This window comes from Pieris brassicae, chromosome 13, assembly GCF_905147105.1.
Source record: "Pieris brassicae chromosome 13, ilPieBrab1.1, whole genome shotgun sequence".
Lineage (NCBI taxonomy): Eukaryota > Metazoa > Arthropoda > Insecta > Lepidoptera > Pieridae > Pieris > Pieris brassicae.
The window spans coordinates 4,420,706-4,437,182 of NC_059677.1; the positions used below are offsets into that span (position 1 = coordinate 4,420,706).

The 16,477-nt window shown below is 35.0% G+C and overlaps 1 protein-coding gene across 1 annotated transcript in view; it reads left to right on the forward strand.

The window, feature by feature from the left end:
- The window catches only part of LOC123717917 (ATP-binding cassette sub-family C member 4-like), a 54,380-nt gene that overhangs the window by 4,280 nt on the left and 33,623 nt on the right, over positions 1 to 16,477 (forward strand). The window contains exons 2-5 of the mRNA XM_045674190.1: positions 8,678 to 8,923; positions 11,969 to 12,176; positions 13,186 to 13,411; positions 14,039 to 14,195. Of these exons, the coding sequence (XP_045530146.1) occupies positions 8,678 to 8,923; positions 11,969 to 12,176; positions 13,186 to 13,411; positions 14,039 to 14,195 (837 nt within the window). The remainder of the gene's footprint in view (positions 1 to 8,677; positions 8,924 to 11,968; positions 12,177 to 13,185; positions 13,412 to 14,038; positions 14,196 to 16,477) is intronic.

Here is a 16,477-nt window from a genome sequence, read left to right on the forward strand (position 1 = left end):
TTCTTAAATCCAAATTTTAATAGGCAATAACAAAAGAATGCGTTTCGCGCGTTTTTAATTTTACAGACACTTTTTTATGATATGGCAATAGTTTTAATTTTATGCCAGTTTCAAGTAAAAACAGACACTTTAATTTATGTTTCTAGATACTAATAAGTAGTAAGTTACAATACTTTTCTTGGCCAGTAAGAGCGTTGCTGTTAATACGCCACATATGTGGCTTAATACTCACTTGTATTTAAATAAAAAAAATGGATGGACAGAGCTATTTGACTGAGTGATTTTAAAAATAAATTCGAATTATTGACAAAACCTATGCAAATTGTAATTTTTCTGGCTTTAAACATTTATGATTTCAAGGACTCTCGATAGCCCTTCTAGACAAGATGGCGTCATTTGGTCTCTATGGCGTATTAAGCCAGAAAGCAAATAAGTTTTGTACGTGTTTATCATTTGTAAATTACACAAATACATTATTTTTCGAACAAATGCAGTTTCCGACGCCTTAACTTCCAAATTACTATTTGTAAGGTGACCAACTATACTCATCTACTGAGTTTTGTACTTTTCAAATCCTCCGCTTTGACAGTACTTATATGTATAGAGTAGATCATACCACAAGTTTTAAGAGAAATATCCTTATGTTGTCCAGGCGCAGCTGTTGAAAGGCTATATTCACTAGGGAATGATTATTGGGGGAGTGAGAAGTTCTGTAAAAACAGTCTTATCAGTCAAATTTGATATGCAAAATGAATGTTGTTCGGATATGGTTACGTTATTAGACGAACATCCTTATTTAGCAAATAAAACCAGTCCGAAGAAAAATGTGTTTATAAAAGAACATAAAGTCTTTATCGTTTTTTCTTCTTTTTTATCACTTACGAAATACATGCAAAGTGTACTCTTTTTGAACAAAAAACAGTTACTATACAGACGAAGATAAGCGTTTTGTGTCACGTGACCTAGGTAATCAATATTACTAATGATCGATTTGTTTATAAATTAATGATTATTTACTTTATTTTCTAATGCTTTGTCTTGTAACTGCTTACCCTAATGAGATAGAGTAGTAGTAGTAGCAGTGTTGGCCTAGTGGCGTCAGGTGTTATCCGTGAAGTCGTATTTCGATCCCGGCTGCACCAATGGACTTTCATTCTATGTCCTGTCAGTCAAACATTAAACTGCCTGTGTCAGGCACAGGAGGCTGATCACCGACTTGCCTATTAGATTGATAAACGACACTTGCAATTTTATTAGTATTTTTTTTGTCGTAAAACATAAACCAGTCCTGCGGCAAGCGTTTTGTCATTTTCAGTAGTCTGTATTAATTTTAATTAAATTTATTACACGAATTATATGAACAACTTAATGCTTTAAAATATGATTATATATCTCTATATTTATATAAAATTCTCGTGTCACAATGTTCGTTCCCATATTCCCCCGAAACGGCTCGACCGATGCTTATGAATTTTTTATGCATATTCAGTAAGTCTGAGAATCAGCTACTATCTATCTTTCAAACCCCTAAGCGATAAGTGGTCAACCCCAAAAAAATTTTTAGACAATTTTTTTTGTTTTGTTTTTTTTAATGATACAGCATACAAAAATACATACAACCCTTAATTTGACTTAAAAAATGTTTCCTGGAAATAATATACATGGCAAAACGACCTTTGCCGGGTCAGCTAGTCTAACATATAATTACAACAACTCGAACTTGCCTTAAATAATAATAATAAAAGCCTAGGTCACTGTAATTTTATACTAGTACATAAAAAATAATGAGACAAAAAATCAGAGAGGAGTGGATGCCCTTAGAATAAGCCTATGTCCAAGGACAAGCTGATTAATAAATTCAACCGGCTTGCCGATTAATTATTAGTATTTTTTTTATTTTAATTTTAGTGTTAACTTACCTTATATAAGGGTTCACAAATCTACATGACACTTATGACTTAGCAGGTATGTTAAAATAGAATAAAAGTGTGGTAAAAACTAAACGGCTCAATATTGGCTTCAAGTGTACGATGATTGTTTACATTTGGTTTTCGCTTCTAATTGTGCATTGTTTCTTCAGCATGACGCTGTGGAACAACTCTGCTCCTCAGCATAATGCTGAGTCAGGGCCAACAACCACAGCACAAACGCATTACACAATTAAACCTTTTTCTTTAAAAAAAAATTTATCTCTCCATTATTATTATTTTTTTAAATATTTAGATTTTTTGATTATTGTTATTTTATGTGGTTTGTTAGTAATAAATGTTATATCTATGTCTAATTATTAACTTAAGTCATTTGGTAATTTATTATTTTATATGTTTCAATTCGATCCCACTTTGGATAAGCCCCTTTCGTTTTCTTTTACTTTTTCCTGTCTTGCTACCTATTTTCATTGGTCTTCATTGGTTTAGCATACATCTCCTTCTTGTATCTTCTTCAGTCACACTCTTCACTTCTGAAGGTCGTGTTAGGGGCGCTGAAAAACTTCCTCCACTCCCTCCCATCTTCAACCCATAAGGGTCTTCTCTTGATCGGTCCAGCGAGTAGGGCAACGGCCTCAGGTCTAATCTGCTAGTTACGATAAGCTTTTCTAAACTTTCTGGATCTCTGTCTGTAGCAAAGTGCTGAAAGGCCATTTTGGAAGTCATCCTGTTTTTTGGCGCGATAGGGAAGAATGGTGAGAGTAAATATTTACGATGCGCGCGCACACCGTCACAAAAAACCGACACCCTGTAATTAGCAATCAAGTCAATTTCTTTAATTATGTACAAATATTTTTTTGTAATATTTAAATAAACTTTATTAAACTAGATAATGCGTTATAATAAAACTTTTAATGTATTAATAACTTTTTTCTATTGTTAGCGTCGTTTTTCCTACAAACGTAGAAATTTTTTGAAAAGATTTTTATCTTGTTACGCCAAAGAAGTATAACTTGTTGGTACATAAGTACACACACATGTTTTTTATCTATAACCGTCTTAGTATGGACGTTTGTTTGCTTAATTTCCTTCCTGTTTACAATATATGTATTCAATAATTCCATACAACTGAAAAAGTATTTGATATAAAATTAATATCATAGGCGCCGATTTTGAGGCGTCCTCGGTCAAGGTTGAATAACAGGAAAAATCGATATATTTTTTAGTGTACACGTCTGTGGTTTGTCATTGTCGTTAATGCTATCAACGTCTATGTAAATTGTCAGAGATGTGTTTTTTTTTATTAAACAGGATGTAAGTGGCCAGGATGGAAACGTTTGGTTTTCCTATTCATTAACTATAATAAATAAACACTGAAATTAAATGTAAATTTAGAGGCATTATATTTACTAGGATTTTGGTTTAGTTTCGTTTCTGTGTCCTAGGGAATCGATTTATGGATAGTTAAAAATGTAAATTGTGAGAACGGCTAAACAATGTATTGAAACAGTAACATAAAATATAAGTTTATTATATACATTTAAACACGTTTCTATTTTAATTTTATTATAGGTATCTGTGTGCTCTTTTTTGGCAATGACCTCCTCCAAGTCCCGGAATTCCTCTACATTGTGCCACTCTCTGCCATGTAGCTGCTGGTTCTTTAATTTGGTCTACCCTCTAAGTTGTCTTCCTCTTTTTCGTTTGCTGTACCTTGGTTATCAGTTTAGTACTTTTTTGCTCCTCTTTTCGGTTCCTCTTGCTCCGTCCATTTCCACTTTTATTGCAACATCTGTTACCTTAGTTGTTTTTCTTAGAGCTGTTGTACTGTCTCCTCTTTTCTTCTCTATACATATATCGTTCCATCGATCTTGGACACATGTATTCGTCTGTGCTTTAGTGGGCGTGAGTGAGTGTGAGAGATCCAGCTGTACACATGGTGTACTAGACTTTAGGCCCTTTCTTTTTATTATCTTCATGTTTTCTATTGCTATTCTTTTGTCGATTAAAATATTATTTTTTTCAATACGTGAAAGTACAGAACTGAATTTAATGAAATTTGGACTGTTCTGTTACACCTGGATAGTGCCGATGACTTAAAGATTTGGATAAACGTACACTTATAATAATAAAAGAAGCCTAAATTTATCCACATCTCACATATAGAATATATACAATATATTATTCTAAGACTGTAGACGGCCCCTGTCCAGGAGAAAGTTCCCAACTTTTCCCACCATATTTTATTTCTCGTCATCATAATCGAATTCTTGCCAGCCACCATTCTCGACGCTCAGCCCTTGTTTTTTTGTCCTTAAAAAAACACTAACCGAAGCCTAAGCTTAACTTAACTTATTAAACAAACTACACTTCCAATCCACACATTACTTAATCCTCCTTTTGTGGTTGGTTAAAAATTGTTGCGAGAATTCCAACGTTATCACAGAACGTATAATTGAAAACACGCTTCAATGTTTTTTTAAATTATGGCTGTGTTTATGTCAATTTCAAAAGTTGTGCTGTTGATAATTTAGTTATTATGATGTATGTTCTTACGCCAGCTGTGGGGCTGTACAATAGCCACAGCCAAAATGATCCAACAATTCCAAAGTGTTGATTCGCAATAACGACCTCCATCAGGAGCTTAATGTAGAAGACGTCACAACGATAGTCTTCCCTTTTTATAACTTAACTTATTAGTCTTAAGTAATGTTCTGTGTTGTCTCGGTGAAGACAAAACTATAATTTTGTTATAACATTTCTCAATAAAAGGTATAAAATTGTTTAATTTCATTAATAAAGGCATCAATTTACAAGTACAAACTTTAACGAGCAATAACAAAAGAATGTTTCCCGCGTTTTTACTTTTACACTTTTTCTTTTTAATTTCGCGCGCGTTATTGACTGCCAATAACATTGTCATACCGTTCGTGTTCGACCTCTTTGGTGATTAAAACATTTTTCTTTTTTTGTAATTTTAATCTAACTAAAAAGTTTTCACGCTATTTAAACTAGCTAATTTTTATTGTAGAAATAATGTTACTATAATAATATTGTTATGTGCACAAATCACTTGCTTAGCTTTATCATGTTATCTCTTTATATTTGCGTTCCATATGCATGTTATCTTTCGAATGGCCGCGTGCCAATTCAACACTGCATTGTTACAAATAAAATAAGGCTACGAGGAACACTGCGACGGTCATCAGTCACGGGTTCGAACCCCGTCTATGCACCAAAGAAATTTCTAATTATAATTTATTTTCTCGCAATGTTTAGAAAATTGCTTGCTTATTATGCCCAAATGATTGACGGTGTCAGACACGAGTGGCTTATCACATGGCTTACTATTCTCACCTCTGGACTGGAGCTTTCCATTACGAGCTCCTTCCGCTTGTCCGTATTCAACGAAGAGCTATTCGAATCGCGTGAATTGCGTAGAGATGTGGACTCTGCATCCCATGTAACATGGAGTGTTCAGAGGAGTTGTTCGGAATAATACCTGCAACTGAGTGTCATCATAGGACGTCTCGGAAGACCGTTCCACAATTGCGCTTTTTTAAGGCAGTTTCAAGGCACCAATATGTGGATACTACTGAAGTATTTCCGAACCAATTCAACTTAGGGTCATTCAAGAAAAGAGCGTTGCAATTCTTAAACCGCAACCCACTCGCGAGCTCTGACAGTGTCCATGGTATCACACACCAGATAAGCCGTTTGTACCTAAATTTATTTATTTATACTTTGTTACCTTAATATACATAATTATATAGACAAAAGTAACAAGGTTACAAAAGTTATTAACAGGCGGCCTTATCGCTAACAAGTGATTTCTCCCAGGCAACCCTAATATGGGAGAATGAAAAAAAAAGACTCACCTAAAGAGGGTAAAGCACAAGAAGTGCATAATCAAATACCAAAAAAAAAGTCAAAATAACATGCAACTATAACCAAAATTAATTTAATTAATTCCAAAGAAAAAATATAAATAATAATATCTATACATGTAAATGCTCTGCCAAAGGTTAATTGACTCACAATTAATATATATAATTAAGTAGTAGCTAATTACGAGGCAGAATCTACCTGTTTTCAAAAGAATATCACAGATGAAGCCAAGACCTAGGGTTGTAGCCAGTGGCGTAGCTACCTAGGGGCTAGACGGGGCAGTGCCCCGGGGCCCTCAAGCTCAGGGGACCCTCGAATCCTTACCAGAAATCTCGATCGAACTGAACTTTTGGAAATTTCTTCCATTTCCAAAATAAATATGACAGGTTGCAACCTCACTTTATTCATTCAGACAAATCAGTTGAGAGAAATTCAAAAGTTATGCCCAGGGAATTTCCCTAAATTCTATCTGTAGGTTGGCAGTCAATTTTACGGATAACAGTGATATGTGCGTTTTATTGTGAAATCGAGTTAAGATTTTCTTTTCGAGAACAGTTAAAAAATTTATGCTAACTTACTCCTTACAAGTAAGCTAAGGTCAATAAACTTTTTTGTAGTGGTCAATATAGTGGTTCAATTTTATTTGATTTTACCATTGATGTTGATGACCGTTAAATCAATAAATCGTGTCAAATCTATTGATTTTGGCTACAGCTCATTGTATAACGTGAAAAACTGCAAGTCATCTGCAATAGGTACATAATTCTGGTCCGCGGTTAAAACCAAAAATTTAAACTTATTAGTTTACATACCAGTGGGGCCCCACTTTTGAATTTGCCTAGCTACGCCACTGGTTGCAGCGCCACTGTTTTATTCTCTAATTGATTCGTTTGGAGATATGTTTCAACGAATGCCGAGTTTATTATCGTCAATTGTCGCTAATTAAAGTCTAATTCACTACAATACAAAAGCATGTCGCAATGTACTTGACTCCCGTAAGGAATTTTAAAATATCAAACAAGCAAATCTTGTTTTCACACGTTCGTTCTTTTAAATAAACTTAATGAATATAAAAAAATGTGTGCAATTCACACGTGGAAGTGAAAACATCTAAAATTGGTTATGTTAATTTTTAAGTTTATATCGCTCAAAACGTCCAATTATATTATATCAATTTCACGTATAACGCCATCATATAAAATATACATTCTCAAAAACATCGAACGCGGTTTATGTCAAAGTCTGAACTGATACGGCGGCGATATTATTTAACAATATATGTAGTTTGAACTAGTGGTGACTCTCTACCCTGTGGTCGTAGGTTCGATCCCCGGCTGTGCACCAATGGGTTTCTTTTTCTATGTGCGCATTTAACATTCGCTCGAACGATAAAGGAAAACATCGTGAGGAAACCGGTTAGCCTTAGACCCAAAACGTGCGTCAGGCACAGAAGGCTGATCACCTACTTGCCTTTAGATTAACAAGTGATTATGAAACAGATATAGAAATCTGAGGCCCAGACCTCAAATGGTTGTAGCGCTATGGATTTATTTTTTATATGTAGTTTGGACAAAGTTGTACTACGGTCTATTTTACTTTGACGGCGTTTACAGAAGATTCCTAATTGTATACCTATTAGAATCCTTTTTATTATAATGTATGTACTAATTAGATCCGGGAATATAGGAATTGTGTCGCATTTTTTAGTCTACGAATAATAAAAACTCAAAATGAAGAAAGCACAAATAAGGAGGTTTTACTCAACACTATCATTACTAGCCGTTAAAATATATAATAATTTTTTCTTCGCAAATATATTAGGACGTAACACAATTCTTTGAATATTTCGGAACAACAGTAAACTGTCATGCGCATATATGTGTCCTGTGCCCAAATAACGGCAAGAATATGATAATAATGGCTGACTGCGTTGACAGTTGACAACTGACAACACAGTTGGCGGCTTAACATACCTTTTTCTTTTTAATATGACGAGATATCTAATAAATCTCATTTATTTATTAAATTTAAACCTTGATTAATGGCAATGTATGAAAATCAATTTGATCAATGTTAGTAATTACAAATTTAACAGCTAAACAGCTTTTAAAAAAATATATAATTCTAGATAATTCTCCGTTGTCGGAGGTATTAATAGCTTACGTATGGTATTGCTAACCTGGATAATTAATAACTAATATCTATTTCTTTTAACATCTTGTTGTATGTTTTTTACAGCTTAAAAAAGATAGAGGATAATATACCTTTGACTGACAATAAATTATAGATTTATGTGTTATCTGTTAAATTACGTATGTTATCCACTGTTGATTCATTGTATACGTTAATAGTCGGTGCAAAGATTGATTTGTGTAAATAAAATACATAAGTACGTGTAAAATATTGTAAAGTTTAAGTAAATATTTATTTATTTTAAGTCTTAAATTATTTCCCGAACCACTAATATCTGTGTGTGTTAATATTTGTAACAGTTGGTATGTATCAGTAACCCTCTCCGGTAAAGGTCTCCTCCAAGGCTTGCCATCTTTTTTTCGACCTATTTGCGTCCATTGAGGACCCGAGTTTTTTTTGATGTCATCATCCCATCGAGCGTAAGGTCTGCCTCTGTACCGTTTGCCTGGTGGGCCTCTGCATGTAGTTACTACGTTCGTCCACCTGTAAGGCTACATGACACGCCCACTTCCATTTTAGTTTTTTTGCTCTTCATCAGTTTTTCTGATCAATTGCTTTGGTCTCTGATCTTATTTTTATGTGTATCTTGTCTACCTTTACCAAATATAACTATAATATATTTAAATGAATTATTCTAGGCTTAAGAGTAAAGATGAATTTCTTTTCAGTTGGAGCCTGCCATTGTTTTACAAGGGCTACAAGCATGGTATCAACGTGGAGGACTTGTGGCAGGCGAGGGATATCGACCATTCAGGCAAACTTGGCGACCGTCTCGAGGAAGCCTGGAATACGGAACTGAAAAGATCACGTACTAATAACACAAAGCCATCTCTCCAACGAGCTTTGGTTCGGTGCTTTTGGCTGGAGTATATGTTGATTGGTGTACTGGTTGGAATACTTTTTATCATACTATGGTAAGCCAACTCTCTTACAGCTGTCATGAAGTATCTCGATTTGTTGAAATATATAAAAGTTATGTAATAAAAGACAATACTAGCTGCTGGCCTATTAGGAGGCCTAAATAATAATAAAAAATTCACAGTTTTTTTTTATTTCGATAATTTGTATCGGAAGGAAGAGCCGCTTAGTTTTTGGTCCTCTATTCCAAAAGACTGGAAGTTTCTACAGAATTAATATACGTAAGACAAGGCGGTGTAAAAACTAGCCTATCCGGATGGTCAACAGGAACTGGACGTTTATTACACATATATTTGTGAATTCGATATATTGTAATAAAAAACCCTCATAGCGAAGATAAACTCATGAAGATTTATTTTAATGCGCAGTTGAATAATCAAGCGAAAGATACAATCTTCGGCTAATGTTATGACGTCACATCCTTAAAACGAGTTATCGATTTCTCGATGTGTACCTAGTACTTCTCGCCCTTACCCACTGGGCCTTTATCAACATAAACAATGACGGATTAAAAGCCCCACAAAAACTAAATCAAAATCTGATTAGGGTTTAAAAAACGCCTTCAGTGGGGAAAGCGTGGTTCACGTCTACGTTCTACGTCACTCACTCCATTGAGCTTCTATCCTGTCGTTCAGGCGATTGAACACGACGGCAGGAGACGCCCTTGCGCTAGTTGCGGGCAAAGCCCAAGAGATGAGGCTTACGGTCACTGATTTAGCCTGGTAAACCTTCGGTTCATTAGTTCGGCGAAAGATCACCAAATTGTCGAAGTTTGTTACTCGTTAGACAATTTACGAAAATTAAGAGCTGTTTCATGATCATTTGTCAATCTAATAGACAAGTTGGAGATCAGCCTGTGCCTGACACGTGCTGACTTATTGAGTCTATGGCATGCCGGTTTTCTCACGATGATTTTCTGATGAGCAAGTTGAATGCACCTAAAGAAGGAAATAATCCCCGCCGGGATTCGAACCTACCTCAGTGAAGCCTCTAGGCCAACACTGCTCATTATTAAAATAAATCAATGGCGCTACAACCTTTATAGGTCTGGGCCTCAGATTTCTGTATCCGTTTCATGATCATTTGGTTATCGAGTAGGCAAGTAGGAGATCAGCCTTCTGTGCCTGACACGCGCCGTCGACTTTTTGGGTCTAAGGCAAGCCGGTTTCCTCACGATGTTTTCCTTCACCGTTCGAGCTAATGTTAAATGCGCACATCGAAAGAAAACCCATTGGTGCACAGCCGGGGATCGAAACTACTATCTCAGCGATGAGAGTCGCACGCTGAAGCCATTGGGCCAACACTGCTCATTATTACTCAAACAAACTTTAAAATTACTTTATTACGTTAAATCTTAATGTGTTTAAAAATGTACTTTCTTCGATATAGTAACTACTTTTGAACTTGTAATACTGTGTTAAACTCTCTCAATGTAATATTGCAATGAATTAGACTTCACAGATTAGTAAAAAACTTTATACCAAAAACAATAGACTTCAGAAAGCGCGAAGTAATCGTCTCAACCTCACCCATGTTATATTTATATTTATTAATTATATTTATTTATTATGTATTTATGAGTAATCTTACAACTAACATACATATCATTAAAAATACACTTAAACAATATACAAAGCCAAACCAGATTACATAGATAAACAATATATAAAACAGATAACATTAAGACAAAAAAACATCAAAAGAAAATTCAAATTCAACATTATATATTTATTAGCAACACACAAATATATACTATTTAAAATATTCGTAACCTACATAGTAATAATGAGAGAGCAGTGTTGTCCAAATAACTTTACCGTGCGACGCTCATCCCTGAGGTGGTAGGTTCGATCCCCAGCTGTGCAACAATGGATTTTCTTTCTATGTGCGCATTTAACATTCTCTCGAACGGTGAAGGAAAATATCGTGAGGAAACCAGCTTGCCTTAGACCCAAAAAGTCGACGGCGTGTGTCAGGCACAGAAGGCCGATCACCTACTTGCCTATTCGATTAACAAATGATCATGAAACAGCTTCAGAAATCTGAGGCACAGACCTAAAAAGGTTGTAGCGTCACTGTTTTTTTTTAGTAATAATAAGTTTTGTATAAGATTAAGTTTGGTTATTGTATTTTAGTATTACCGGTAATTTTATTTTTGTTTATTTGGTGGTCTTTTTGCAGTTTACCCTTAATTTTTTTAGTTTTTCCTTACTAGGGTCGCAGGTTAATGTAACGGAGTTTCAATTAATAAATAATAAATTAAAACAATTTTTAAAAGTTCGGTTCCTGTGGCAACGCGCCAGCCCAAGAGTCTGTACTCCAAAGTGAACTATCTGGTTAAATAAATAAATCTCCAGACTATATAAAATATTATATAATCAGGTTTAGGTTTAAAGACTTTATTTCTCAAATACAAAAATGTCATTTACATGAGAATAATACTTTAGATTAACATTACATTGTAGTCGTTCCTAAAATAATTACAATAAAACAATAGCATACAATATAATAAACAATAAACATAAAAGTAAAACTAACCAAAGACATGAATATAAATTAATTATTAGAAAATTTAAAAATAATTTTGTCTAACATATTCACTTAGCTTCGATTTGAATGATTTGAAAGAAGTAATATTTTTTTTTTATATTTGTGGGTAGTTTATTATACAGCTGTGCGCCTTCGTGTAGGTAAACAATTTTTTGCCGTAGTCCGTACGTATTTTAGGTAATGCAATATAACTCGTTCGACGCATACTTCTATGAGTTAAAGTTAGTAATTAATAAATAGAAAATTAAAACAAATTTAAAAAGTTCGGTCCCTGTGGCAAAAGTAGGCTGGCAGGCCTGCCAGCATTTCCTCGCTGTATTACAATGCTTATTCGTTGAGGACCAGCTCTGGAGTCACTGATACTACAAACTTAAATCTTTAATCTGTGCTGAATCCCACGGCCCAAGAGGCCCATGGGGAACAAAATTTAAGAGTCTTCAATTTCTAGTTGATTATTATTTTCAGCAATTACATCCTATTCCTTCTTTCAGGCCCATGATTCCATATACGCTAGCTCTATTTATCGGATATTTTTCCGGCGAAAAAACACCAGAGTCGTACAGAGACGCACACATCCACAATTTCCTTTTGAATTTCATAACAGTCAGCACGGCGATATTTTTATGCCACTCTCAATTGGGGCAAGGTTGTGTTGGCATGCGGGTGAGGATAGCTTGCTGCTCGCTGATATACAGAAAGGTATATATATAGCTGGTTGTAGCTTCGATACAAATGGAATTTGTTAATACTCGCTCGTGTGAGGAAAACATTTTGATGAAATTCACGCGTTATACAAAAATTTACGGTGTTAGCGGCCGTTCAAGTGTTACGTAAGCAGTGTAGGAAGTGTAGAAGGAGGGGGGGTATTTTTTGGTGATTACGTTAATATTCTTTGTACACACATTGTCTATGCTTGTCAACGAAATGCATCGAGAATTCCTACAAAAAATTTGATACGTTTATGTGCTATTATGTTTGATAGCTTTGCTTACTTTTGCTGACAAAGCCCCCCCCCCCCCCTAAATTGCAGCAAATCTCCTTACGTAAGTTGAACGACGAACACGAAATACAGAAAGCTACACCTAAAATGCCTCCAGGCTCACCTGTTGTTAACAGATATCGCCGCCCATGAACACTCACACTGTCAGAAAGGCTCGCAAGTGATTTGCCGGCGTTTAGGAATTGGTACACTTCTACGAATTGGACCTTAAGTCGAATATTATATATATATACTGTGCATTTTATGACATTATAGAGAGTTGTTGTTAAATGACAGACAATCCATGACTCCCACTATTAGTCATGGTCATCAAAAGTCTACACGAGCAAGCAATCCCAATTTGTAAACAAAAGAACGAATTTCTTAGAAAGTTCGTATGCATGATGCCGACAGTCGAGTAAAGTAATAAATCGTCAAAAGAACGTACATAACTGCGCAGTTTTTACTCATTTAAGTAACTTTTTTATATTATGGCAATAGTTTTAACTTTATGCCAGTTTCAAGTAAAATTTTAGTAACTTTACTCAATTGTTGTCGTTATTGAGAGTGATTGTAATCCTATAGAAACTTCATCAATGTGTGGAGGACAAGGTAAACCAAACAAAGCCAATTGATTTGACGCTTTTGAGTTAGTTAAATCGAGGGACGTTACATGGAGTTGACACTGTATTAATATTATTTTTAATAAGAAGATAAAAACTCTTGTAGATCCTCAAGCTAAACCGTGCTGGAATGAGCAATACAGAGCCTGGGCAAGTGATCAATCTAATGTCCAATGATGTAAATCGATTCGATTTGGTTGCCATGTTCCTGCACTATATCTGGGTGATGCCTATCGTTGTCATAGTGGTGTCATATTTGGTCTGGCAACATATACAGTGGGCTATGTTCGCCGCTTTAGCCGTTATATTTCTTCAGACTGTTTTTATTCAAGGTGAGGATTTTTATTATTATTTTTTGTATAGCCCCCGCGAACTTCGTTTCGTATATGATACTTTTTAGTAGCTACAGGTTTTCCGGGTTACGTCGATACAATTTTTTAAAATTATTTCTTCATATGAAACACATTTTTAAATGGATTCAGACGTCTTTGAGATTTTCGCTTAGATATTTGGCGATTTATGTAGATTTTATTTTAGGTTAATAAAGCACGTTTATTTCCAATCCTTAAAAATATTGAATATATAGTTCAGTTTTTATTTTATTTCTTGTTATTCGAGATCCTACTTTCTTTAGTACCGTTATCGGTAAAGGCTTTTTCCAAATATATATAAATAAATACGTATTTATTCTTTATTCTTATTTCTGCACCCGCTTCCGCACGGATTACGGATTTATTTTTGAAATAAAAATTTGTAAATAATTATATTTATTTGTTAATAACAATAACATAGAAATAATAACTTACTTGAGCCTCTGGTTATTTAAACTTGGTAATCTCCCTTGGTAATGGTCCCTTGAGTCGAAAGTCGATTGTATTTGTAAAGAGTTTCTTATTATACACTCGGTTTAATTCGCCATAATTTTTGTATGGAGTCAGTATGCTTTTTTATATTTTCAGCGTATTTGAGCAATAAACAAGGAGTTCTTCGCGGGAAAATAGCGAAACGAACGGACGAGAGGGTGAAAGTTATGAGTGAACTTGTAAACGGTGTTCAAGTTATAAAAATGTACGCGTGGGAGAAGCCATTCGAGAAACTTGTTGCTACCCTCCGAAAGTAAGTATAGGTACCGTCACACAACGGATTTTTTTTTAAACATTCTTTTACATTATCCAGTGCATCATTAAAAGGGTAGGCCTTTGGTCTTAAACCGCTGAATTAGGTGATGGATAAAGTTTTGGGTAATCGTTTTTAAATGTATCACAGGTATCACTTATTTCACGTCATTAAATTTGAATCAGACGGCAAAGAAGACAGAAGATGTAGGCCGAGAGAAAAAGCCGGTAAAAACTCTCGGCACTCCTTTAAAATAGCAAATCATCAAACAACACTTATTTTAAAACAAATATCGCAAATTAATTGGAAGCAAGAACCTTGATTGCAGGAATTGCTTTAAGCTTCGTGCTTTCGAATCTGAATTGTTATATTTCTGGCACGAAATGTGACTACCGATAAGATTAGGCTGAATAACCTACATTGAGGAAGGAGTGAACCTTTACTTCGCTGTCTGCAGCAAGCTTATTTCTGCCCTTCAGGCTCTAGTCGAGGTCCGAGTCTCGTAGGAGACGCTGCGCTATTCGAGCTACGCCACAGCCTAACTGCAGCTGTCAAGGCCCTTCAGGTCATCAGCGTGATACCATTAAAAATATGTTCCGCTACTACTAAAATTCATAAACTTTATTCATTCACTCACACATTTGCACCCATGCACGCAAGCGTGTTGATAACAGTTGATAGCTGTAATCCGGTAAAAAAATTGTTTTCTTTCAATGTTCAGCCAAACCAAAGACAATACTATAAAAAATGTTATAAAATTATAAACAAGTTTCCATACTTACCTAAATAAACACTAAATTCATATCTCGTATTAAAATTTTTCATCCACAAGACTTAAAAATCTTTATCGATGTTCAAACTTACTACGGTCTAACCCATTGCAACAAATTAAATAGATTCTACCCTCATTTCGTTTAATAAACATCTAAGGACAAATAACATAACCAATTTCTTATTGACACTGGAACTAGCGTTTAAGATACAGGCTAGGCCTAGGTTTAAACTAGAGGCCAATGAATTTAATATTTCATATATATCAATTTAATCTTGACATTATCAAGCAATAGATTAGCGTTATTATCGTCTAATTGAGTTATATCTGCTTGTATTAGCTAGTACGGAGTTATTAATTTTCAATTTTGACTTGTTCAAGCTATCTTAGAATATGCTTTAGGTGTCTTAAGAATATCCAAATCGATAAATCACTCACGTACATACCCTCATACATACCAACACATCAACGAATTACGTATTTATAAATTTCATCGATTTTTTCCATTTGTAAATACAGTAGGACTCAATTAAGACGATAACGTTTAATACGATTTCTCGCATACGCCACTTTACGCCAGTTTCAATTTGAGACTTATTTTCATACATTTCTTAACGCTTAATACGATTCGTTATCCCGTTTAATACGCCCGAGCCCGTGTTGTGACCCGTGTCAGAAAGCCTCCAAGCTTGTAAAAGAATCCGAGATACTGCAGGGTTTTCCTGGATATTCTTCCATTGATGACAATGTAGCATCATACGAAATTCAAACACAAACCGAGGCCCTAAGTGATAATGATGAAGACGAAGATGAGTCAACTCCGCAAATGAATTATATTGAAATTATTTTAATTGCTAATGCATTAAAATCTTTCTGTCAAACCAAAATATGTGATTATTTTAAATAATGTAAATATAATTACACTACGTATTTAATGTTATTTATAAATGTATAATTTAATGCCTATATATACCAAAATTAGAACATAATACATAATAATATGTAGTACGTATTGTTTTCCATAACCCGCATAATATGCTTTCTCATAGAATGAGATTATAAAGAGGGGAACATTGACTACGGAAGAAATAGATTCACACGTAAAAAATTGCTTTAAAGAATCGGATTTCCCTTCGATAACACTTTCCTAAATGCCACAGCCAGCATCATACTGCTGGGTGTTGACAATTCTAATCACGTTCAGTTTTCCGTCATTTGGAACGGATCAAGTCTCTCAGAAGCTTCGTGTGAGAAGATACTTCACTGCGGGCCACCAGTTGCAACGAAGAGCGATTCGAATCGTGTACAACCACTCACTATCTGAGCGGCTTGACCTTTTGGTGTTGCGTAGAGATGTTGGGTCTCTCTGCATCGCCTACTGCATTTACGAAATTACGAAGTCGAAGTCCGTCGTTCCACTACTGAGCGTTTTTAACGCAGTTATTACCGCGCACCACCTGGAACCTGCTGCCTACTGGAACCGAACCAATTCAACCAGATGGACATACAT